This window comes from Kryptolebias marmoratus, linkage group LG4 (genome assembly GCF_001649575.2).
Source record: "Kryptolebias marmoratus isolate JLee-2015 linkage group LG4, ASM164957v2, whole genome shotgun sequence".
NCBI classification, from domain to species: Eukaryota; Metazoa; Chordata; class Actinopteri; order Cyprinodontiformes; family Rivulidae; genus Kryptolebias; species Kryptolebias marmoratus.
In genome coordinates this window covers 31,122,974-31,144,656 of record NC_051433.1, presented here as the reverse complement: position 1 = coordinate 31,144,656, position 21,683 = coordinate 31,122,974, and the positions used below count along the sequence as shown (strand labels likewise).

The 21,683-nt window shown below is 40.5% G+C and overlaps 1 protein-coding gene across 2 annotated transcripts in view; it reads left to right on the top strand.

Annotated features, from left to right (window-relative positions):
- Positions 1–21,683, top strand: part of epha8 (eph receptor A8) — a 271,726-nt gene that overhangs the window by 209,203 nt on the left and 40,840 nt on the right. The window contains exons 10-12 of one of the 2 annotated variants that reach the window (XM_037975307.1): positions 6,938–7,100; positions 8,619–8,667; positions 17,950–17,986. In XM_037975307.1, coding sequence (XP_037831235.1) covers positions 6,938–7,100; positions 8,619–8,623 — 168 coding nt within the window. In that variant the 3' untranslated portion in view covers positions 8,624–8,667; positions 17,950–17,986. Of the gene's footprint in view, positions 1–6,937; positions 7,101–8,618; positions 8,668–17,949; positions 18,083–21,683 lie in introns of those variants that run through there. The other variant, XM_037975306.1, reaches the window with a different exon arrangement.

Sequence of the window (21,683 nt, the reverse complement as noted above, 5' to 3'; positions counted from 1 at the left end):
CCCCACCATTTGGTCCTCTTCTCTGCCTTTACTTTTTTCCTCTTCATCACCACATCACTCATCCTACACACCACCATCTGATGCTGTCTGGCCACACTCTCCCTGCCACAACCTTACAGTCCTTAATCTCCCTCAGGTCTACCTGCGTACTCCTGCATCCACTCTTATAGGTCACCCTGTGTTCCTCCCTCTTTTGGAAATAATTTTAATCTCTCTCTGCAAAATTCACCCCCATCTGTCCTTCCTGGTTCCTTTCCTTGACACCAAACCTGCCCATCACCTCCTCACCAACATGTCCATTCAGATCTGCTCTGATCACCACTCTCTCCTCCCTGGGAATACTCTCTATCACTTCAGCCAGGTCCTTCCAGAGTTTCTCTTTCTCTTCTGCATCACATCCAACCTGTGGAGCAGAACCACTGACAACATTCAGCATCAGCCCTTCACCTTCTACCTTCAGACACATCACCCTATCTGACACTCTTTTCACCTCGACCACATTCCTTGCCAACTCCTCCTTTAGGACCACCTGTACTCTATTTCTCTTCCTATACACACCATGGTAAAACAGCTTAAACCCTGCCTCAATGATGTGATTCTTGCTGTCCTTACACTTTGTCTGTTGTACACATAATACATCTACCTTCCTCTTCTGCATCATGTCACCCAGCTCTCTACCTTTGCCTGTCATTGTCCCTACGTTTAGAGCTGCTATCCTCAGTCCTACACTCTTGACTTCCCTCTTCTCCCTCTGTCTCCTGGCATATTTCCCTCCTCGTGGTCTTTGACTAACAGTAATACAATTTCTGCTGGCACTCTGTTTGTCAACAGCACCCGTGGCAGTCGTTGTTAACCCGAGCCTCGACCAATCCGGTATGGTGTCACTTGGATGAATTTGCATGTTAGTTTTGGCAGAAGTGTGTTACGCCAGATGCCCTTCCTGACACAACCCTCACCATTTACCCGGGCTTGGGACCAGCACAAGAGATACACTAGCTTGTGCTCCCCAGTAGCTAGTTTATATACACACATATATATATATATATCCATTAAGCTTGCCAATGGCTGCTAGAACGTCCTTGTTGGTGGCGGATGGACCCGAAGTGAGTGCAGGGCTCATATTAGCATTAGCACCTTCAGAGCCTGCCTGCTTATTCCGGTCGTCTATATTTTAATCCCTGGAGCCTTTGTCTTTTTTTTATTATTACCTTTGGGTTTTGTCATTTTGTTCATGATGTGTTCCCACACTACAGATAAACTAAGCAGAGGTTTCAAGATTTTACTAGATTGTTCTTTTTTATCAGTGGTTTGATAACTGCTGTTTTCAAAGCCTGGGGGAAAACACCTGAAGACAACGATGAGTTCGCTATTTGGATCAAATCATTAGCAACGACAGGCAAAACTTTCTTAAAGAAATGTGTGGGTAGGACATCCAGACAGCAGGAACTGGAGCTTAATTGACTTATAATTTCCTCTAGGGTTTTATAATTAAGTAGTTGAAATTGGGTCATTTTTTCTGCATTTGTTTTGTTTGGGCATAGCATTGGTACTGGCTTTGGAGTGGATGTGCAGATTAATCTTCTGATTTTTTGAATTTTCTCTGAAAAGAAACTGGAAAACTTGTTGCAGGCGGCATTAGATTGAAGTTCAGGTGGTAACGTCACAGGAGGGTTTGTGAGCCTGTCAACAGTAGCAAATAAAGCTCGAGCATTGTTAGTGGAAATTGTGTATAGAACTTTGTTGTTTACTAAATTTGTTCATGTTTTAATTAATATTACTCTTTGTATTTGCATTCTAAGTTGTAAAAACATTTTGTTATGAATGTGGTTTTCACAGTAAAAAAACAAATTTTCTGCTCGGATTTTATGTTTTTTTTATCTGATTTTAGGTCTTTTGTGTAAATACAGTAGGTCATTGAAAAAAATAACTTGAAATTAACACTTGGGAGGTTGTGCTGAAAAAAAAATACTCCAAACATGTCAGATTAAACCATTTTTAGGGTGAAATACAAATGAAAATCAAAAATGTCCAAATTCACTGTGGATTAAAAAGAGCATGTTTTTTTTCGAAGACTAACAAATGTTTGGCTTAATTTTTTTAATCATATAAGATACTTTAAATGGATGAAATATACAAAACGGAAATTCAATTCAGTTTATTTATGTAGCACCAGTATACAATAAAAGTGTCTCAAGTACCGGCTCCAGTGTCCCAAGGCTGGAATCAGTCTTTCCAAGGCACCACTTCTCAAAGTCTCAAGGGGGTCCCTTGCTCCTTGGAAACGCTCCACCTGCCTGTGTCTCAGTGGAGGTCAGCGAAGACGCCTCTTATCTGGCCACTCAAGAGGGGGTTGAGGATGACTACGCCACTCACTCAGCCTCCCAGACGGTCAACGACATCATGGCTCCGTCTTCCTGTGGCTCCAAGTTCCCCCAAGTCTGGCTCCATGTCTCCAGTGTTGCCCTGGTTAATTGTTGGTATTATGCTACAGTCAGGTCCTCTTTTTGTATCTCCTTGCAATCCTCTGTGTAAGTGTTTTGTTGTTGTTTTTGCTGCAACATCAGCCTTTTGTTTTCTTCAATAACAAATTAGTTATTTTGGGTTCCTCGTGTCAGTCTGCATTATGGGTCCAAATGCTTCTACAAAACCTGTCAGATTTAAGTGCTCTGCACTTTTATTGATGACCTCACATAGTAAGCACACTGAACTTGCAAAACAGTTCTGGGTCACTGCTTGTGTGGTTGACCGGCTGGCTCGTAGAGCAGTTTTTTATAAGGACTGGAGGGACCCCGAAATTCAGTCTCGACACAGGAGTAGAAAACAACATTATTGATTTTGCAGCAACAGGAGGAGAACCTCTGGAGTAGGTAAGTTGTGTTGGCAATGTGGGGATGAGGAATGCTTCCTGTCTGGTAAAGGAGGAAGGAAAATCCAAAAACAGGGTAGATCAGGTGATGGTCATGCACAGAGAGGCCGAGAGAGGTGAGAATAGTGAAATGGGCTGACAGGTGAGAATAAACCAGGTTGCAGGCAGGGGTCAGAGTCCAGGAAGGCAAAATCCAGCAGTAATCCGACAGGGGCCAGGCAGAAGGGAGGGTCCAGAAGACGTGGGCGTGGGTCGTAACGAGAAGGCTAGAACTGAAGTGCTGGAAGTCTACTTGCATAATGCTTTCGATAATCTGGCGGAGAAGATGAGGACATGCAGGGGTTATAAAGGGGTGAGACAACACAGGTCACAGGTGGAATGAATCAAGGTGATGAAGGCATGAGCCAGGCAGCAACTAAGACAAGGACTGGAATAGAACATAACATTACAGTTTTAGGAGATTTTTAGTGTGGTTTCTGCTTTTCTTTTTCTTTTTGTTTTTTCTCAGTTCGTGTGTACATGTGATTTTCTTTTTCGTTGTTTATCAACACTTTTTTGATGTTTCTGTGTCCAGCACAATGACTAGCTTTAGCAGTGACTAATGCTTTGACGGTCTTTGCTGTTTTGTCTGGATTATTCCAACATTCCACAATATGGACATTCAAGGAGTCTTTCGGACACGTCTATTGCTTCTTTTACTGGTCTTATGGAACTTAGTCCATAGCAACAAATCGAATCTCCCCGACGTCCAGCAGGTCACTTATTCCAGAGATGTTCTGCTACTGCTCGGATTCAACTCCCATCTTACCACTATCACAGACTCGTTTCCAGAGGAATTACTACGAAAAAACTCATCTAACATCGGCAACTCTACTCATTAAAAACATAAGGTAACCAGAAGGGGGCAAACCAAGGGTGGAGCCAGACTGAAGCGGGCGGCATGTTAACAGTGGCCACTCCCCTCTGTGATTTTAGCTAATGTGAGCTTGCTTCAGAATGAGCTTCAAGCTAATATAATCCATATGCATGGATACAGGACTGCTTCTATTTTAGCCTTCATGGAAGCCTGGCTGAATAACAATGACAGTGATAATACACTGTACATCGATGGTTTTGCTCCCCAAATAAGACTGGATAGGGATAGTGAGCTCACTGGCAAACAACACGGTAGTGGGGTTTGTCTTTATGTAAGCTCACGCTGGTGCATGTTGGTCATGGTGAGGAAGAAGTTTTACACCACATTCATTGAACTCTTGGCTGTTTCCCTTCGTCCCTTTTGTTTACCAAGGGAATATCCACAGCTCCTCTTCATTCTGGTGTACATTCACCCAAAAGCCAATGCTGTTGCTGTCACTGCCACTGAACATATTGCATCACTGAATAGACTGAAACACACCTCACCAGACTCACCAAAATATATTTTGGGTGAATTTAACCACTGCTCCCTTGGGAAACCCCTTAAAGGCTTTCATCAGTATTTCACATGCAACACCCGCCAGGGAAACGCTAGATAAATGTTTCGGGTCACTTCCAGATGCATTTAAGTCTGTTGTACTTCCCCCTCTAGGGTCTGCTGACCACAAAACTGTTCTGCTCATTTTGGCATGCAATCCTATTATAAGGAGAGTTAGGAAGGTTACTCAGAACATCAAACAATGGACTAATGACAGCATTCTAGCTCTCCAAGGATGTCTTGAGTCCACAAACTGGACTAACCTTTTAACCCCCTCCAACGATCTCACTGAGCAAGTGGACATGGTTTCTTCTTATGTCTTATTCTAGATGTACAGTATTATTATCTCCAAAACTGTCACAATTTTCCCCAACAATTATCCCTGGGTTACTAAAGAGCTTAAAGAAATCCTCAATACAAAGAAGAGGATTTTTTTACTGGTTCAGAATATGAGAAGAAAGAGGTCAACAAGGAAGATATGCTTACCATAAAAACTGCTATGCTGAAATACAAAAACAAAGTGGAGAAAAAAAGATTACACAGGGGAACATCCTCCCTTCCCAACAACCTCAATTTCTTCTTCACCAGATTTGAGAGATCTGGTCAACACTTACAAGCAGTGGCACTCTTACCTTTAACACAGAGAATGTGGTGAGAGCTTTGAGGAGGGCTAAAAAATCATGCTTACCTGGCTTGGATAACATCAGCAGCTGTGTTTTAAGGTACTGTGCTGAACAGCTGGGAGAAGTGTTTCCAAATATGGAAACTCTCCACAATCATTCCTTTCTCTAAAAAGAACACCACTAAAGTACTCACTGCCCTCATATCCCTTGTGATGAAAGCTATGGAGAGAATTGTTAAACAGCATGTCATTCAAATAACAATCTCTCTGACTGATCCCCTCCAATTTGCATATCGCACAAGTCGAGGTGTTGATGATCCCAAAATATTCATCCTGTTTACTGTACACAGACATCTTGAGCTACCTAAGTCCTCAGCCAGACTCTTGTTTGTGGATTTCTCCTCCACATTCAATGCCCTTCAGCCTCACATCTTAGCCAATAAACTCTCTACCTGCTTTCAGCTGGATGACCAGCTCATCTTGTGGTTACTGATAACCCACAGATCACAAAGAGTGCTGGTCAACTCCCCTTTTTCTGACTTGTTTTACACCTCCACAGGTTCTCCATAGGGCTGCATTTTTTCCCTGCTGCTCTTTATCCTTTATACTGATGACTGTAGAGCTAGTCAGCCCAACTCTTACTTGGTGAAATATGCTGATGACACAGTTCTCCTGTCTCTGCTGTCAGTCCCTTCACAGCATCACGGAGCAACTCTCCAGGAGTTTGTGGATTGGTGTGACAGCTCTTGTCTGTAACTGAACATCAACAAGACCAAACATATCATGGTAACTTTTCCTAAATAGCCGTCTACAGCAGTCACTACCTATATTCACGGAGAGCCTGTTGAGCTTGTGGAGAAGTAGAAATACCTGGGCATCATATTTGCTGAAATTCTCTGCCAACACGGAGGAGATCGTCAGAAAGTGTCACCAGAGGCAGTACCTCCTTAGGAAGCTTAATTCCTCTGGAGTAAGTAAGAACATTCTTCGGATATTTTACTATTCTTTCATCGAGAGTATCATCACTTTTTCCATAACCTGCTGGTTTCATTCTACTAGCCTTTGTAATGGCAGAATTTACTATAGGGTAACACCTGTTGTTTATAAGTCCTGATAATGTTATGACTTCTGTTCCAAGTCCCATGGGTTCTCACAGAATGAACTTGTTTATAGAAGTGATGTTGAATTTTCTTCCCTTGGGAACCAGACTGACTTGCCTTTCCCTAACTCCTCCTTCTGGTCCAGTATTTCAATATCTTTAATAAAAGCACCTGTGTTGACTGGGAGGACCAGAGCTTTGATTCGGAGCTTCCCTGTTCAGAACTGCTCTCTGTATTCTGTGCACATTATATAAATAAACCTGCTTGAGTGATTTCATCTAACAGTGCCTGGAAATTCATTTATTGCTGCCACAACACCTTCAGAATAGAATGCAGAAAGACAGTCACTGTCTGTTCCAAAATTATTGGATTACCCCTTAGGACCCTGTCTGTTGTTTATGAACATTTAATATGCAGGTTAGCGAACCGGATCATACGGGACTCTTCTCGTCATTTGAGTGGCCCTGCCTGTAGGACACAGAGGAGAATGGCTATTATTGTGCCCAGGGCTGTCCAGCTCTTGAACAAATATTTATTCATACAGACACACATCCTCCTTTCCAACATATATACACTCACACTTTATATGCCTATCCCTCATATACATTCACACATACATCTCCCACTTGTATTCATTTGCACTTGTTAATGTTTATTGTACTTCCTTTATTATTTTAGTTTGTATTTATTTTATGTATACTCTAAGTGCCTTGTTTAATTGCCCATCTGGGAATAAATAAAATTGAATTGAATGGGAAAATATTCAAATTTAGCTGTGATTTACATCATCTGTACTTTTGCCTATGTTTTCAGTGTAAGTAAGTCCACAACTTGGTAAACATGCAGATCTCTAGAAACCTTGTCTTTGTCTTTTAATGTGTATATTTCTTCAACAGGATAATGAAGAGCACAGCTATTCCACCCTGAAGTCAAAAAACACCAGTGTGCGAGTGACAGGGCTGAAGCCAGGCACCAAGTACATATTCCAGGTCCGAGCCAGAACTTCAGCCGGCTGTGGACGCTTCAGCCAGAACATAGAGATTCAGACGGGAAAAGCAGGTAATTTCAAAGAGACAGTTGGTGATTTTTGAAGTGGTGTTCTATCAAATAATTATTAATAGTTAGTACCTTATCGACCGTGATGTCAGTCACAGAGCACAGAGTATGGAGAAAAAAACTGTTCGTCCAGACTATGCTAAACAGTAACCAAATTTAAATGAAAGCCCATTTTTTAATGTTTTTCAGGTTTACAAACAAGTAATTCTCAAAAATGAGATACCTGTGTGAATGAATGCTACACTAGTTAATAATAAACTTACATTTTTGAATGACATCATTTGTTTTGTTTGTTGCCGTTTTCTCAGCCAAACAGTGTCAGTGTTACTATGCAAATTATGTTTGCTGAACCTTTATATGCATAGGCTCCTGCTGAATGGAGCAATTAGAGCGGCTGCTCCCTCATTTATTTAAAGGTGGGGAGCAAACATGTTTTGTTCCACAATTTTTTTAATTTGAAAACAATGTTATCACTCCCAGGAAAAATACAACAGCAAGTAGTGTTTATTGTTTCTATTTTTTCTCAGTTACAAACTAAAACATTTATATTAAAATATAATCATAACATTCTACACTTTCCTTCCTCAACTTTGACTTGGTTCAGTCCAACTCAACTGGAGGCTTGTAGCCACTAGCTCACTAATCAGCATTCAGCTGTGGAGATGAGGAAACAAAACTAAAACCAGTTTTTAAAGTGTTAAAACGGTGTTGTATATGTTTCTTACTATGAATCACACAGGAAATAATACAAAAAAATAGTGATGTCATGCTTTTTAGGAAAGAAAGAAATCCACAAGTTCATAAAATATGGAAAATAAGCCTTTCTGCTGCTCTAATATTGGCATCTACCCAGGCCAAAGCTCATATATGGAGGTGTGTGAAACCCAATGTGAGGATTTTGTGCTGAAAAGAGACGTCCAAGAAAAATCTGGACAGAATATAGCCTAAACACAAAAGTCTTGTAAATGTTTACATCTGTTTCAGATAAGCATTTAGCTGCATTTTGTTTAAAAATGGAAAGAAAAAATTATCAATGCTTCTTTTGAAGTTAGTAGTGGGCCATATATAAAAATTACCGGGGCTTGAAGGCCATGGGAAATAATTTGTAAAACTTTATCATCAACCACAACTTCATCAAGGACCATGAGCATTCAGTCTAACACAGTTTTAGCATAAAAAAGTGCCTTTTGATTAGGTAATGTCCAAGCTACTCACAAGGATGCTATTACAGATGTTGTGAAAAGATTCAAGTAACACCTGCACATTATCCTGTTCTTGCAATTCTTCTGGAAAACTTACAGAAAAAGAGGTATGATTTGACTTTTGTTGTCTTTTCACACTTTCATTAAACACTGGTTGCTGTTGGCAAAGTGAACAAAAAAATAAATTTCAGTCCATTTGCTTAGAAATGGTCAAATTTATAAACCTGCTTTCCATTTTTTTGGTTTTGAAAGAGACACTGACGCTTGTAGTGAGCTTAGCTAATGCTACTTTTGTTGTTGTCTTCCATCTGTACTACAGGCTAACAGCACAGGTCAAATGGATGGGTCAATCAGCCAACTGCTTACAGGTGCGCATGTTTACCCACCCCACCTTTCTCGTTGTTATGGTTACCAAAGTTTGTCTGTTTGACAAAGGCAGAATTTTACTGGATTAATGTGAGGCTCAACGTATGGAAGTAGCTCAGATATGTATTGCACATTTTGAGCATATTATGGCAGATTTGTGGAGGCCAAACAACTTTTAAAAAGGATTGTCTCCTGCTCACAACCTGCTTGTTGAATAGACCTGGTGTAGATGTTCGATATCAGCTAATGTAGCATTCTTTTACAGCGCTGAGTTGTTTTTGAGAGAGTTGGTTTATAAACCTCGAAAAACACAATAAAAAATGGACCCTTGATTGGCTAGCCATTAGCCTAGTTTCAACAAAGACTCCTGCCCTTTTCCGTATTCTCCCTGTGCTCAGTGACTGATAAGATACTAACTACCAATCCATCCATCCATCTATTCATTCCTTACTCACATGCAGAGTTGCCGGAAGATGATGACTATCTCCAGCAGCCACTGAGCAAGAGGTGGGATACATCCTGGACAGGTTGCTGGTCCTTTACTGAATTTGACAGAACATCAACTTAAAATTGACCAGACTATTTCTTGAAGGAGCAAAGTCACAGGAGAGGGAAAATATCAATGAATTGTTTGCTCCAACCTCCTGTCTGGCATGAGCCATGGGAAGCCATTTGGTATGGTGTAAAAGGTGTGCTGTCTGGCCTGGCCTGAGGCCAAATAAGTTCTGGTGTCATTTAGGCCAGCGGACGGTGCAGTCCATTGTCCTCTTCCAATGATCTATGCTTTGCTGTTTATTACTCCTGTTAGCAAAACGGCAACCTCTCGCAACTTCAAACAGGAGCACTATGTGGGGGTTAGGTTGGGAATTTGCATGAGCAACTCCACCTGAGACCAGAATACAGAATGTTACTAAAAATGATTTTACTAGAATATTCTTCACTCCTAATATGGGATTTGGCAGCTAATATGCAGAGCAGACAGCAGGTCTGCAAAACCTCCGGCCTAGTGGGAGTCCCAGGGCTGTTTCACTGACAAAGTCTCCCTTGGTTCAGCTACTCTCTGAACCAAAACTCTCCTCTCCAAGATACTGACTTATTTTCATACTCTGAAAACAACACAACTCCATCATAGCCAGAGTAGTCCTGACTGCTTAATGCTGAGCTGTTCCCAGGTCAATGTGAGTGTTATCAGCATTATCTGGTAAACTACCTGCTGACCAGACTAAAAGATCTACAAAAACAATGTGATACATTGTTGTTGGAGACAGTGCAGATAATATTAATGTAACATTAAGTATTGCCCACTGCTAATGGCAAAATAATGGTAATGCTTTTGCCCCTGTTTGTGAATGTGTTCATTTGTCTGTACTGTTAGCAAAGTATCTCATGAACCACTGAATGGATTTTAAAGAAACTTTCAGAAAGTAATCACTGGGTTGACACCTATAACTGATTAATCATCGAACTTAACTCAATTCAATATAGATTTTGCATGGGATTGTGCAAAACACTATTTTCAAGGTTTGCCCAAGACGACAATAACTTTATAGTGTTACAACAAAAAAGATCTTAGTCTAAAACTCTGGCATGAAAGGTGGCAGGGATTATGAATTCCTTCAAGGAATGTTAGGCCTTTAATTTGACAGAACCTAATTGTTGGCTTATAATTTGTTTCCCTTCCTGTGTGTTCTTTTTGAGTCACAAAATAAAACATTTATTACTTCTTTCTCTGCTATATCAGACCAAACAAAAGCTTATATCTTGTTTAAAATTGACTGATCTAGACTTCAGCACACCGTGGGATCCTCATTGCAGGTGATGGAGCGTGATTGATTCACCCACTGAGCTGGAGAAACACTATAAAGGCCAGCTCCTGCACAATCTATGCTAGCAAGATGAACATTTGTGCCGTCATTTTGAGAAGTTCTCTGTGTGGAAACTAAGTGTTCTTACTCACTAAGAAAAGGGCAGCAGACCATAAATATCAGAACAAAAACGCTAAACTCAGTGAAGAAACCCACTATTTTGCCAGAAAGTGTTTTTCAAAGAACGTGAAATTACTTTTCATTCATGAGTATTTTGTCTTAGTTTTGTATTAGTTCATAAATCATTAACACAACCTTTTCAGTCCGTGCCTCTCTTATCCTCTATGTTTTTATATGACAGTAAATATAAAACACACACATCCTGTATGGTAACACACTTTTTAAATGTCCATTGTACTTTGCACAAGTTAGCAAAATTGTAAAATGATTAAAATCTGTTCAGGAATGTTTTTTTTTCCTTAAAGCTCTGTTATTCATAACACACACACACACACACACACACACACACACATACACACACACACACACACACACACATACACACACACACATTTTGGATGCACTGTTTCTTAACTTGCAAAGCTCTAAAAAAAGTCAGCTGTTAATTGTCAATGTAAAAACTAAAATAAGTTGGAATTGTTTTTTACAGTAAAAAAAAAACTGATTTAATATTTTTGCTATATTGCCCACCCTAAATGTATATCCTCTCTCTAAGTTATTAGTCTAAGTGAAATTGACTTGAGACATTGGTAGTAGAGCTCTGGTTACACAAAGAAGACATTTTAAGGAAAAAGGAAATCAAAAAAACTGTCATTACATGAATGTCATTTAGTGAAACACTTCCACAAAACATTCCATGGACCCATTTGTCTGACCTAAAACTTAAAAAACTTGTTTTTAGTTTTTAGCCAATAAATGCCTAGGTGGTGTGATTAGGGGGGTGGAGTTACTGTCCTGGGTTCATGATGTGTGCTGTGCCCCAACCAGCTCCTACAGATTCTGAAGAACCAAGAACGAGGTTACTGTCCCGTTGTTTATTAGTGGAAATGGAGGAAAAAAACTTTTTTGAATACAAAGAAATGTTGGAAGACTTTGCGGGAGTAATGGATATACAACCATACCAATATGAACCTGAACCGACAGCTGGATCTCTGGAATCCAGTGAAAACCCTTCAGATTTGAATTCTGATAATCACAATGACCGTTATAACTGACAAAACAATGTGCATAATAACCAAGTTGGAAATGTGGAATGATGAGAACCGATTACCCCCAGATCATTGTCATGACATCAGTACACAACACTGTAAATAAACGTAAAGACGGCAGGAGAGAGCTAACGTTGCTAACTTGAAGCTAACCCATTGCTTACTCATTAAAAAAACATCTGTGCGCTTGTGGAGAGTTTATAAACTCTCACATCAGAGTAAACTAATAAATAGCAGTCTCAGACTATGACATTTGTTTAATCAGACTTGGATTGTCTATATTTTTTATCAACAAAATGCACTGAATTACAAATTGATCTTAGGCTGTCATGCCCATCAGACAGTCCTCCTCTCCATTTACCTTTCTTTTAAAATTAAAAATAGTTGGGACTGCTCCTGGCAAAAAGGTCCTGCTTCTTTGGCATTTTGGCATGAAACCAATCCACTGCATTAATAAGGGTCGGAACTTGCAGTACTCCTCTTTGAAGTGGTTTGAACCAGAGTTCCGAAAGTAGTAGAAGCCAAAAAATGAAACTTCAGTGGTATTTTTGCTGAACTGCTGAATGCTTGTAAAGCAGCACATATTGGGGGTAAGGGGGTGGTGGTGGGGTGGGGTGGGGTCACGGAAAAAGGCAAAAACACCCCAGTGTTTTTGTCAATATTCACTATTTTTAAAAAATGGTATATATATATCATATTTATGATTTTCTTTCAACTGATGTTGACGTCAAAAGAGTTTTGAGTTCTGTTACATGAAATTATCTTCTGGTCTGGTTAGAATGAATACAGCACTTGGTCATGTTATTACACTAGTGATAACACAGCAGGTCAGCATTTTGCCTCTGATAATGCTTGAATGGACTTGTTGGAAGGCTTATTATAGAAATCTATTCACATTATGCTTGATATATGTTTAAGTAAAAAAAGGATTTGTATGACTGCTTATATTCATAAGCAATCATACAAATCCTTTTTGTATGACGATACAGCATACAGTACAGACAAAATGTTAACAATGTGAGGCTTTCACATGTAAAAGATAGAGTGATGCACAAAGGTCTTTCCAAGATGGCTACCAAAAGTCGCACCTAGCACCATCAGTGGCAATTCTAGTATTTCTCCATTTCAGTGGGTTCACAATCGTTCTGAACATGGATATAAGTTTCATAGTGTAGTCACGGTGGTTGATCATCACAGTGGCCTCATAGTGAGCACAGTGACAGCGTGTCCGTAATGTGGAGCCTGAATGCACCAGTGTAACTTAGTGGTTAAAACAGGACTGGCTGCACTGGCCTCATGCCTGGGCTGCAACAGTGATTGTGACAAAGTCACAGAAACAACTTAGTGAAGACACATTACCTTCAACAACATAAATATAAAGAACATATAAAATAGAGGTTAAAAAAGAAAGAAAGAGTCCTGTAGGAGGGGTATTGTACATTGCTTTTGCACTTTGAACTGTACATTACACATAAAGTCCAGTTGTGTGTTGTAGTGACCATGTTGCAAGTTAAATGTTTGTTTGGGTTACTGGGTGGTTCCTACTCATCATTCCTCTTCATCATTGGGGGCGGCAGTGGTAGGGGTTTGTCTTGTGATCGGAGGGTTGCTGGTTCGAACCCCCGCTCCAGCTGTCCCAGCTTGTGTCCTTGGACAAGACACTTCACCCGCCTTGCGCCTTGCGAGAGGGCTCGGTGGCGCCGGCGTGATGGCAGCCTCACCTCTGTCAGCCCGCCCCAGGGCAGCTGTGGCTACAATGTAGCTTACCTCCATCAGTGTGAGGATGAATGGGTGAATGATTGTAGCTAGATAAAGCGCTATATAAGTGCAAGCTTATATAGCCCTATCCCCTATCCTCCTGTGACCCCTGGGACATCAGGCTGTACTGATCACTGAACAGCTGATGACATTGTGTAGAGGATGACTGGCATTGTCCAGAATGTCCAGCAGTCTTCAAAGTTCTCTTCTCTGCTGCTGACACCAGAGAGTCCAACCACAGAGCTAGCCTACAGCTTTATCATGATGCGGGCAAAGGGAAATATGTTAGTAAACTAACAATGACACTACATGGATGTTATATTATTACATGCAGACAGGTCATATCAACACTACAACGCAAGTTTTTTTAAACTGAGATTTTCTGCTACATCTGCTCATTTCAAAGACAAAAGACAGGGCTTTTCAGAAATGGTGACAACATAGTCACAGTTGTAAAGAGGAGGGTTTCTGGTTTTGAAACCTCAGGCTCTTGTCTCTAGGTTTGTGAATGATGTAGTCTCATTGGCCTCTTCAGTGCACAGCCGAGTGTGAAGAGGCTGGGATGAGAGTCATCTCCTCTAAAGTGGGAGTCGTACTCCATGAGAAGTCATTAAGTCATGACAAGGCCGAGCGTGGACGGAGTCAGAATGAGAGAACGCAGACAAAGGTTTAACCTTTTATTTGAAAACACCAGACAATTGGGCTCGCTAGCGTTAAGAGTGGCACTCACGGTCTGGAATCGGGCTTGGTCTGGAACTGGAACGATCACCAGGAGTTGCGAGGTGGAAGCAGCAACGATCGTCCGTGAGGGGATTCGGCAGTCGGGTAAGTCCAGAGCAAACAAATCCAGGCAGGGGTAATACACAAGGTGAGGTCCAGAGAGTGAGAGCCAGGGTCGTTACCAGGTGTCAGAGTCCGAGAAGGTGTCCGGTAAGGAGTAGGCTGAAGGCGAGGGTCGAGAGACAGGCAAGGGGTCAAAAACGAGGCAGGCATGAACTGGGAATAAGTGCTGAACATCTACTAGGTATAAACCGGTCAATAATCTGGCAAGGAATGAGTGTGAGCTGTGATCTTAAATACTGGGTGAAGCAGGTGAGACTAATGGTCGTGATTGCAGAGGCGTGGAACTAGGAGGCGTGGCAAGGCTGTGGAAAGTTACTGGAAACTGTGGTCTGTGAGGAGGAGGCATGGCAGGAACAGTGAACTGTGACAAAGTCAGCTCTCATTCACATGGTTGCATGATGAAAATTGCATCATTTTATTATCATAGCAGCTTTACAACACAAGGCCATGGCCAAATTTTTTCTCACGGGGTTTGTGCCAAGTATTGTGTGATTTGTCAAACGTTGTTGAGGGTGTGTTTTTGCGGAAAAGCCTTAATTGAGTCGTTTTGCTTTTTCTGCTCCACTGAGAAGCAGCTGGCCAAGCTGTTAGAACAACTGTTCCAGCAAAACAAGGACAGCAGAGTTGAGAAGCTGAGGGGAAAAAACTGGGTTTCCATGCTGTAGGAGGAGGGAAGAGCTTCCTGGAAGTTCTGAGCCAAGTGTCTCATGGACTATGAAATGTGTGTGTGAAAACGAACATCTTGTAACCATGTGACCACAAACTAATTTATAAACTTTTTATGGAGTATGACAGAGCCTTCAGTCGGAAGCCATGGTTCTCAATAAGAAAAGGGTAACATGTTCCCTCAGGGTTGGGGATGGGTCTTGGCCTCAAGTGGAGGAGTTCAAGTAATTGTGTCTTATTCACGAGTGATTGTAGGATGGAGTGGGAGATGGACCAATGAATTGGCCCCTCGTCCACAGTACTATGGGTGTTGTTTCAGTCTGTCATGGTGATGAAAAAGTTGAGTCAAAAGGCAAAGATTCTCAATTTACTGGTCTGTGTATGTTCTAACTTTCACCTATGATCATGAGGTATGATTGAAATACTGAGACCCCAGATACAAGCAGCTAAAATGAGTTTCCTTTGTGGGGTGACCAGGCTCAGCCGTAGCAATAAAATAAAGATTTCCTTCATCTGGGGGGGAGCTCAAAGTAGAGCCGCTGTTCTTGTCACCATTAAACTGAAGTGGTTAAAATCTGAGTTTTGGGAGAATTTTTAGTGAAGAATGTCACTGGGATGCACTTGTTGGTGACAGAAAATTGGAAGAAAAAAGCAAGAAATTAGGTAAATTTTCAGTGAAAATTTCACTGAATTCTGAATGTTTGCAATCAAGTGATCAGTGAACTGTGAGGCTGTGTTTTACACAGACAATTTTTTATTGGCCTATTTATGTGTGCTCAGTTTGCAAAATTCTATATAGATTGTGCACATTTTTTGTTGTCCTCATTGTACCTGTCTTTGTTAACTTTGTACCCACCTTGGCAACCACTCCCATGTTTATGATTTAATCTCTTCCAATATGCTTTAGAAATAAAGAGATAGACACACAAATTTGATTTTTTTTTATTGGTAAATGAACTGTACTTATATAACGCCTTTCTAGCCAACCAGGTCACTTGAAGCCCTTTACAACACAATCTGTGCCCTCATTTACCCATTCACACACATATACAGCACTCTACTACATCTCTACACAACTAATCTTTCCTAATCATTCCTAACGTTGCTGGAGTATCTGAGAAACTCAGAAGGATTTTCTCCAAACACAACATCCCAGTACATTTCAAACCCAACAAGACTCTCAGGCAGAGGCTGGTCCACCCTAAGGACAAAACACCAAAACCCAAACTGAGCAGAGTTGTGTATGCAGTTCAGTGCAGCGAAGAATGTTCAAACCTTTATATTGGAGAGACCAAACAACCTCTCCACAGACGCATGGCTCAACACAGGAGAGCCACCTCTTCTGGACAGGACTCAGCTGTTCACCTACAACTCAAGGATAAGGGACACTCCTTTCAGGATCAAAATGTTCATATTTTGGACCGAGAAGACAGATGGTTTGAGAGGGGGGTAAAAGAAGCCATTTTTTTCAAAAAGGAGAAACTAACATTAAACAGAGGAGGAGGTCTCAGATTCCAGCTTTCAAAAACATATAATGGAGCTTTAGGCCTGATCCCCAGTCAGTTTCACTCCAATCAACACCTGCACTCATGTGACCAGAGTGGCCCATCAGTGAGTCAGACAAACAAGGATTCTAACGAGCCTCTATTGTGAGGAGAGTGAGAACAATTTGCAAGCAATCCAGCTTACATCACATCTCAGCTTTAAAAGCTCAACTCCACACTCTCTATTTCTGAATTGAGAAAGCTCCTCAGATGAGAAGCGACAGAATAGAAGTCCAGTTGTTTTTGTTTTTTAACTTTTTTGAATTTACCATGGCCTGGATGACTGAGAATCTACACCAGCAAACCTTTATAAATCATTTTTATTAAGCTTAATCAGTGATTTAGATTACATCCATATATCAATAGGCCACACAATGGAGGTAATTAGGGGTTCAGTGTCTTGCTTCAACATACGGTATACTGGTGGAATGGGACCTTCAACTATTTCATTGGAGGACAACTGCTCTAACCACATAGCTGCCCAATAATATTTGTTTATCATCAATGTTCTTGACCTGGGCATTCAGGGGCTGTAGCTCTGGATGTTTTCTGTCATAAAGAGAGCTCTTGTGCAGATGTCAAAATTAAGCTCTAGCTTTCTTTAATTAGGGAAACTAAACTGAAACGGGTTTAAGGCAGGTTTGAGATGCATGTGACAACCTTTTGACTATTTTGAAAATATCTGTTGCACAAATTTCTGAACATATTCAAAATTCAACTGACAAAATGGCAAGCCTTTGTGACTCACACAAGGAAATTGAGAACCCTCACAATTGTTTAGAGACATTTTGGACACTCCTTTAGGAATGATATTTGCCATCTAGTCTCCAAGAGTTGCAGCCCACTGAAATTCATGATTTAGCAAAGCTAAAATGTGTTTCCTTGTACTTTGATATGTTGTCTTTGTACTTTGATATGTCGAGCATATGAACATTCCCGCTACCTTATGGTGCAGGTGATCAATTCAGTATTTTTGTTGTAATACTGCTGGAAGTAAAAAAAATAAATACACGGAGCAAGAAATACCAGTTTCCAGAGTGTAGCTAGGGCCTCAGTCAGATGCCTAAACTCTGAGGCCAGCTGCTCTTTAATTTATTTCATATTCTGCCTGGAATGAACTGTGAATTTGTTGGCTATCAGTACAGACTGGTTTATCAAGTATTTTTTATTTCTTCTTTCCTTTGCCTTTATTATCTGTGTACATATTTTTAATGGTTTGAAGTACAGTTTCAGAGTAGATTGCATTATTAGCTGAATGTTTTACAACCATGATGCTGAGGACAAATGTTCATAATGCAAACATAAGATGAATAATAAAAATGTCTTGTCATTCTGACAAAGCTCCAAACTCCTGCCTTTCTTTCTTACGCATGTACATAGTAAATGTGTTTTTCTCAGTGTAAACAGGAAGCTAACGCGGTGTTTCTGTGTGTTTGCAGCTCCTCTGCATTACAACACCATGTCCATCATCTGGATCTGTATGGCACTAGTTTCTGGTTTGGTCACCTTTCTGGCCATCATCATCTGCAGGAAACGGCAAGGCTACACTTTACCACACTACCCATCGCTGCTGTGTGTGGAACACTTTTTTACGCTAATTTACTGTGCTTCTCTTTGTGTGTGTTGTGTGTGACTAAATTTCTTGTGTGCACCGTATATCTCACTGTTTTTATCACAAGTAGCAGTGGACACTTTTGAATTAGGAGGTACAGTGTTAGCATTCCTTGAACTTTTCTGCTTTTTGTCACATTTTAGCATAAGATTTGAATTATATATATCATATATCACATATGTGATATTGCAACACAAAGAGGTGCATAATTGAGAAGTGGAAGGTAAATAATTCATGGTTTTCAGTTTTTTCTTCCAATAAAAAAATCTGAGAAGTGTGACATACATTTTTTACCCCTCTTTCTCTGATACCCCAAACTAAAATCCAGTGCCTCTAACAGGTTGCTGTCAGAAGTCACCTTCCAGAAGGACAGCGACCCAAAGCATCCATTCTTGTGTTGGAATGGCCCAGTCTGTCAGGATTTGGGGTCTTGTTTGCTTTGTTCTTTGAGTTACTTTTGGGTTTATTGTTTCTTTTATTTTATTATTAATTGTCTGGGTTTTGTTCAGTCTTTGTTCTGTGTCTTTTTTTCTTGTCATTTTCTACTTCTCCTCAGTCAGCACTTGTTTGCCTGCCACGCCCATCTCGACCTGCTCGCAATTATAATTACTTACCTGTGCCTACTTCCCATAATTAACCTCTTTCTTTAAAACCCGGTCATCTCCCCCACCTACTCACTGGTTCATTGCTTTGTCGTGTCATAGTTGTCTTGCTCTTTGCTTTGTTCTTTGGCTTTAGTTTATGTTTTGTATTGCTCCCTTGTGAGCTTTTTTGTTTGTTTTATTTTAAATAAATCATTTTATTTTTGGATTTAAGATGAGTCTGCAAATTGGGTTCGATGTGATCTCCACTCAACTCGACACAGTCAAAGTCCAGAGCCTAAATCCAACTAAGAATCTGTGTGCAAGACTTGAAAACTGCTGTTCATAGACATTCTGAATCCAGTGGGAATGAGGCTGAGCCAATTTGTAAAAAAAAAATAACTCTTTAGATGTGCAAAGCTGGTAGAGATAAAGCCCAAGAATTGTAGCTAGAGTTGCAGCAAAAGGTGGCTTTATAAAGTATTGACTCAGAGGGGTTGAATACAAATGCAAGCCACAATTTTCAGATTTTATTTGTAAAAAAAGTACAACTCCAATTAAAAAAGTTGTGGGAAGTTGTGTAAAATGGAATTAAAACAGCATGCAATAATCTGTAAAGCTCATAAATCAATATTTTATTCACAATGGAACATAGGAAACATCAAATGTTAAAACTAGGAAATTGTACCTTTTTTTTGTTTGTTTGTTTTTTCTTTCTTAAAAAAATGTAACTTAGAATGTATGGCAGCAGCATATATCAAAAAATGTTGGGACAAGGCAACAAAATGCTTTTACAGCCTTTTGTAAGTGGTATAAAGAAACAGCTGGATGAGAATTATGCAACAGGTCAGTAAGAGGACTGGGTAGCAACAAAAACCATGATCATTTTACACAGGCTTAGCCCTTCTAAAGTAAAGAAGGGCAGAGGACCCCCAGCCTGTAAAAACTGTGTCTATAAATAGTGGAACATTTTCAGAATGAGGTCCCAGTAAAAGATTTCAATAATCTGGAGAATTATCTGTAAGTAAAGGACAATGCTGAAAGTCACCACTGGATAACAGATTTGATTCTGTTTTGTACATCACTTAGTTGGCTGAGAAACACTTCCACAAATCAGTGCCACACAGTTCACCTTGCTGTTCAAAGTACTGATTAAAGCTCTTCTGAACTGGCCTGCGTGCAGTCCAGACCTTCCACCAGTTGAAACCATTTGGTGAATCATGAAAATAAAAATCCATCAAAAAAACAGGATTGTTGAACAGTAAGGATCCTACATCAGACAAGAATGGGACAACATTCCTATCCAAAAACTCAATCAACTGGTCTCCTCAGTTCCTAGATTGTTGTTGAAGAAAAGAAGAGCGGATGCTTGACAGTGGAAAACATGATTTTTTTTTAATTACCTTGTTTTTTCTGCAACAAAATTACAGTTTCTTAGTCTCAGCATTTGATATGTTTACTATGTTCACACAATGTTACAACTTTTTCAGATTTGTGGGTGTATTATTTCCCTTTCCCATCACAATTATATTGTGTTGGTTTATCACATAAAATCCTAGTAAAATGTGTTGAAGTCTGTGGTTGTAACATAACAAAATGTGGAAAAGTTCAGGGATATTAATACTTTTTCAAGGAACTGTAGAAAGAAACATAAAAAATCAATGAAGAATACCTTCCTGCACATTATTACATTGTGCAGTAATAATTTGTGTGATGTTCTGTTGGTATTACAGATGATGTGTAGAGCTTTGATAACTTACACCTCCCTGTCTTCCCCCTTTCTTATTTAGCTAACCAGCCAATATAAAATTTCCACCTCAGTGTGGATTCAGTTATGTTAATTCATGTCCTTTAGCTTCAAAGCCAAATGCCCCCACTTATCCCATCAACATTTCACATGTCTCTTACTTACAAAGTTATGGTTCTATAGCAAATCATCATTTCACTGCCCTTAATTAATTCACACTCCTGCATTTATTAAGTTTGTGAAATCTATTGTGTTTAAGGAGAGAATGTTATTACAACACTGAGAACATAAGATGTTTTTCAGACATCTTACTTGATCCAGCAAATGCTACAAATATGGGTAGGGTGGATGCAGGGTGCACTCTTGCTCAAGAGTGCATCTATTGTGGGAAAACCAGACATTTTATTGCCCGTTGTCCTGTGTGGGCAAAAGGCCCACTAGTAATACAGGAGGCACTGGTGAGCTGTCTTACTGGATCTCCTGGTCTCCTTTAGCTGCCCACTGCTTTGTGTGCTAACAATAACCTTCCCCTCCTGACTCTTGTTGATTCTTATATGGAACAGAATTTCATCAGTAGTGATTTAGTAGAGCAGGTGCAAATCCCTATGAACATCATCCATTCTTCATTAATTGTTTCCTCTCCCAGTGGAGAAACTCTGGCCACCATTACATACAGGACTAAAGAGATCCACCTCATTGTTTCCAGCATCATTCACCATGCAGCGTCTCGGGGGGCAAATAGCAGTGCAGGGCTTGCCAATCTCTGGTGCTGAGATCATCGAGGTAATTCAAAACCTCCTCTGTGGCAAGGCCCCAGGGGTGGATGAGATTCGCCCAGAGTACCTTAAGGCTCTGGATGTTGTAGGGTTGTCTTGGTTGACACGATTCTGCAATATTGCGTGGACATCAGGGCAGTTCCCCTGAATTGGTAGACCAGGGTGGTCGTCCCCTTATTTAAAAAGGGGGGCCGCAGAGTATGTTACAACTACAGCAGGGTCACATTCCTAAGCCTTCCTAGTAGGGTCTATTCAGGAGTTCTGGAGAGGAGGGTCCACCGGATAATCAAATATTAGATTCAGGAAGAGCAGTGTGGTTTTCGTCCTGGTCGTGGAACACTGGACCAGCTCTATACCCTCAGCAGGGTCCTTGAGGGTGCATGGGAGTTCGCCCAACCAGTCTACATGTGTTTTGTGGACTTGGAGAAGGCGTTCGACCGTGTCCCTCGAGGAGTCC